This window comes from Physeter macrocephalus, unplaced genomic scaffold, assembly GCF_002837175.3.
Source record: "Physeter macrocephalus isolate SW-GA unplaced genomic scaffold, ASM283717v5 random_6086, whole genome shotgun sequence".
NCBI lineage: Eukaryota > Metazoa > Chordata > Mammalia > Artiodactyla > Physeteridae > Physeter > Physeter macrocephalus.
This window is the reverse complement of record NW_021151370.1, coordinates 1-3409: the sequence shown is the minus strand read 5'-3', so window position 1 is coordinate 3409 and position 3409 is coordinate 1. Positions and strand designations below refer to the sequence as shown.

Below are 3409 nucleotides of genomic sequence, written 5' to 3'. Positions count from 1 at the left end.
GCCAGCACTGACTCAGCAGCTGTGCGGGATATTGCGCTGAAGGCTTGGGTTACTGTCTTCCCCCAGATCACTGGCAGTTAGTGGGCAAGCCTCTTGGGCAGCCTTGGGTGATGAAACCTATCACAGCAGCAGGAGAATGGGAATGTGAATTCTCAAGCCCCCACCCTCACCCTTCCTTCCTCTTTCAGGGGCTCAAAGTCTGGCAGGAGGAAGCACCAGCAGCAACTGACTGGGCAGACTTCCCAGGAAGATGCGGCCACTCCTGCTCCTGGTGGTCCTTCTCCTGCCCCCCAGGGCTAGGGCAGGTGAGTGACCGTCCCCATCCTCAGAGGCCGACCCTGTCCCATAGACTCTGGAGCCAGACCACTCAGGCGCTTCCTAACCCTGTCTCATTGCACAGCTTGTATGAGTTCAGAGTTCCTCAGCTTCATCATCTATAAAACAGGAATTATATCAGGCCTACCTCAGAGAGTTGACATGAGAGTTAAATGACTTAGTGTACATAAAGTTCTTGGAGTCGTCCTGGCACGTACTACTTGCGATATAAACGTGCTCTCTGAACTCATTCTGCAGCTCCTGTGGCAGAGCCTAGGAGGTAAAGATACAGCAATAGCAGGCCCACCAGCTCATCCTTGGAGCCTTAAATTCATGAGCTGGCCATGAGCTGGACTCACAGGGATCTGGGAGGCTCCCTGAGGAAGAAAGTACCACGGGACTTCAGGGAGAGGCTGCTCAGAGGGCTCCGGATTTGCCATCCCCACCGCAGAGGAACCTTCCTCATTATGGGAGGCTGCCGCTGGCCTTGCCTTGTGGGGAGGTGGGAGGGAGCTGAGGCTGGGATGGGGAGCCAGCAGCGTTTCCTGCAGAATCCTGGAGGCTCCCGCAAGGCTGGTGCCCTGCAGACCCAGTTCTCATGAACCACCAGCTTCTCCGGCCCCTGCAGCACCTCTCCTGCCTCGCCATCTTCTAACCTTTCTGGAGCCACCAAGCCGAAGCCCACACACCTGTCAGTGCAGAGATAAGTGCCTAATGCTTCCTTCCAGGGCAGATCATCGGAGGCCAAGAGGCCAGGCCCCATTCCCACCCTTACATGGCATATGTTCAGATCCGAACTCCAGGTCTGAAAACTTGTGGGGGGTTCCTGGTGCGAGAAGACTTTGTGGTGACAGCAGCTCACTGCTTGGGAAGGTGAGGCGCTAAGGGGCTTCTGGGCACCAGCAAAGCTGGTCCAGAAGATTTCATGAGAGGAGCCATTGAAAGCAGGGTTCAGGCAATAAAGGGGTGAAAAAAGAGCAGGTAGGGCTTGGGGAGCAGGGAGCAGGCCAGTGTAAACGGGGAGAGAGGAGGACCTGATCAAAAGAAGCAAGATGGGGAGATGGAAGGCACGCATTGGGGCTCAAAATATGAATTCAAGCTCCTTTTTTATTGTAGGGGAGGCCAGATATAAGGTCGCTGGGTTTCCCACCACCCCCAGCTCAAGGCTGTGGAGACCAACGACATAGAGCCCAGTCCCAGAGCCCTCCTGTCCCCACGTTCCCTTGGCTGAGGTCTCGCCACCCTGGGTTGTCACGTGACCTGCATCGGGGACTGCAGTTCCTGCAGCTCAGACCTACCTCTAGGCTCCCTTTCCTTTGCAGCCAAATAAATGTCATCCTGGGGGCCCACAACGTCAGGAGGTTGGAAAGGACTCAGCAGCGCATACCGGTGCTCAGAGCCATCCCCCACCCCAGGTACAATCCGCACAACTACTGGAATGACATCATGTTACTGCAGGTACCGACCCTCTGGTTCTTCACCCGGGCGGCTCCCTCCCAGCTTGGGGGACCAGGGAGGGGGAAGCCGAGCAGACTCCCAGGGTGGTGGTGGGCGTGGGGTGAGCACGGCAGAGACAGTCCCTGAGCGCCTGCATGCTTCCTGCCAGCTGAGGAGCAGGGCCAGACGTAATCGAGCTGTGAGGCCGGTGGCTCTGCCTCAGACCCAGAGCAGGCTGAGTCCTGGGACCCTGTGCACCGTGGCCGGCTGGGGCCTTGTCGGCCTGTACAGGAGAACAGACACGCTCCAGGATGTATGGATCAGGGTGCAGAGGGGTGAGGAGTGCAGTAGACGCTTCACGTTCTACACCGGCCGAACACAGATTTGTGTGGGCGACCCTAGAGAGAGGAAATCCGCCTTCCTGGTAAGACCACGGGCATCTGCCGACACTGTCCGAGACAAAGGGACGTGGGCAGACTGGGCAGTGGGGACAGACTACATCCCCATGGCCTCAGTCTGGGGCCAGACCAGAGTGAGGTGGGGGACTTTTCCCCATCAATCTGGTCTCTGGGGGAATAGCAGGTGCACCAGACACAGGACGTACATGTGCAGCGTTTTCCTGGGGCCGGTGAAGGTACCTTGACCTGGGTTGTTCTGGAGAATAACCATAGCCAGGGCTAAAGACCAGTGATGGAGAAATCCAGAAGCTCGACTTCTGCTTGCCCTCCCGTCTCACACACAGCCAGCAGTGGAAGGAACCCACCCACACCTGTCTTCTCTGAGGGCGGGCCTTAGGGCCGCAGGAGCGGGGAGGCCTGGAGAATGGAGGCCCGGCTCAGTGTCCCTTCCTCTGGTTGCCCACAGGGGGACTCCGGTGGCCCCCTTGTGTGTAACAACGTGGCCCAGGGCATCGTCTCCTACGGAAACAGCACTGGGACTCCTCCAGCAGTCTTCACCAGGATTTCCAGCTTCCTGCCCTGGATACGGAGAACGATGAGACGCTGCCAAGAGTGGGGGCTGGAGTGACACCCCCTGTCACTGACTCCCCTTCTCTGGGGCAGAGCCCAGATCCAGGGCGGTTCCCAGAGCCTTAATAAACATCCATATCTAGAGTGGAAATAACCGATTTCTCATTTGTTCATTAAACATGATTCAGTACACAGCAAATGTGTGCCAGGACTGAGTGTGAGCTCCTCCAGGGAAGTGGGGTCTCTTCCCCAGGACAAGTGAATCCCCGTCCCCACCCACCATCCTGGGAGTCAGGGTGAGCTGCTTCTCTCCTCCAGGCCATCCATTCCTCCATCTCCCCTCCACCCGCTCTGGGGAGTGATGGAAGGACCTATCTTTCCCCAGAGTAAGGCTCCTTATTCTCCACCCTACCACAGACTCTCCTTTAGGTATTAAAGTGTACCCCAAAACTGTGTGCCCTTGGTGTGGGTAGGACAGGCAGACCAAAGGGAGAATTGAAATTCCATACAAGGCCCAATTTAACATATGGTAAACAATTCTCAAATCACTGAGAAACAATGAACTTTTAATAGACGACATTGAAACAAAATAGAGAATCATTGGGGAAAAAAGATAAAGTTGGGTCCACACTTCTCATCATAATCCAAAATAACACTCAGATGGATCAAAACCCTAAATGTAAAAAAAT

At 55.9% G+C, this 3409-nt stretch overlaps 1 protein-coding gene across 3 annotated transcripts; it reads left to right on the top strand.

Moving 5' to 3' along the window:
- The first annotated feature begins 206 nt into the window (after positions 1–206).
- Positions 207–2887, top strand: LOC102973677 (cathepsin G). 3 transcript variants are annotated; one of them, XM_024118142.3, is made up of 5 exons: positions 207–305; positions 1044–1188; positions 1638–1773; positions 1922–2176; positions 2617–2887. In XM_024118142.3, the coding sequence occupies exons 1-5, from the start codon at positions 251–253 to the stop codon at positions 2776–2778; spliced, it is 753 nt and encodes a 250-aa protein (XP_023973910.1). In that variant the 5' UTR covers positions 207–250; the 3' UTR covers positions 2779–2887. The 3 variants fall into 3 exon arrangements, with proteins under 3 accessions (XP_023973910.1, XP_028343455.1, XP_028343456.1); XM_028487654.2 differs by having other exon boundaries at positions 220–305; positions 867–1188; XM_028487655.2 differs by having other exon boundaries at positions 246–305; positions 855–1188.
- Positions 2888–3409: the final 522 nt, after the last annotated feature.

Coding starts and splice junctions, on each gene's coding strand:
- LOC102973677 (XM_024118142.3), top strand. CDS start 251: ATGCGGCCACTCCTGCTCCTGGTGGTCCTTCTCCTGCCCCCCAGGGCT. Junction 1,189..1,637: donor GCAGCTCACTGCTTGGGAAG/GTGAGGCGCTAA, acceptor TTTCCTTTGCAG/CCAAATAAATGTCATCCTGG. Junction 2,177..2,616: donor AGAGGAAATCCGCCTTCCTG/GTAAGACCACGG, acceptor GGTTGCCCACAG/GGGGACTCCGGTGGCCCCCT.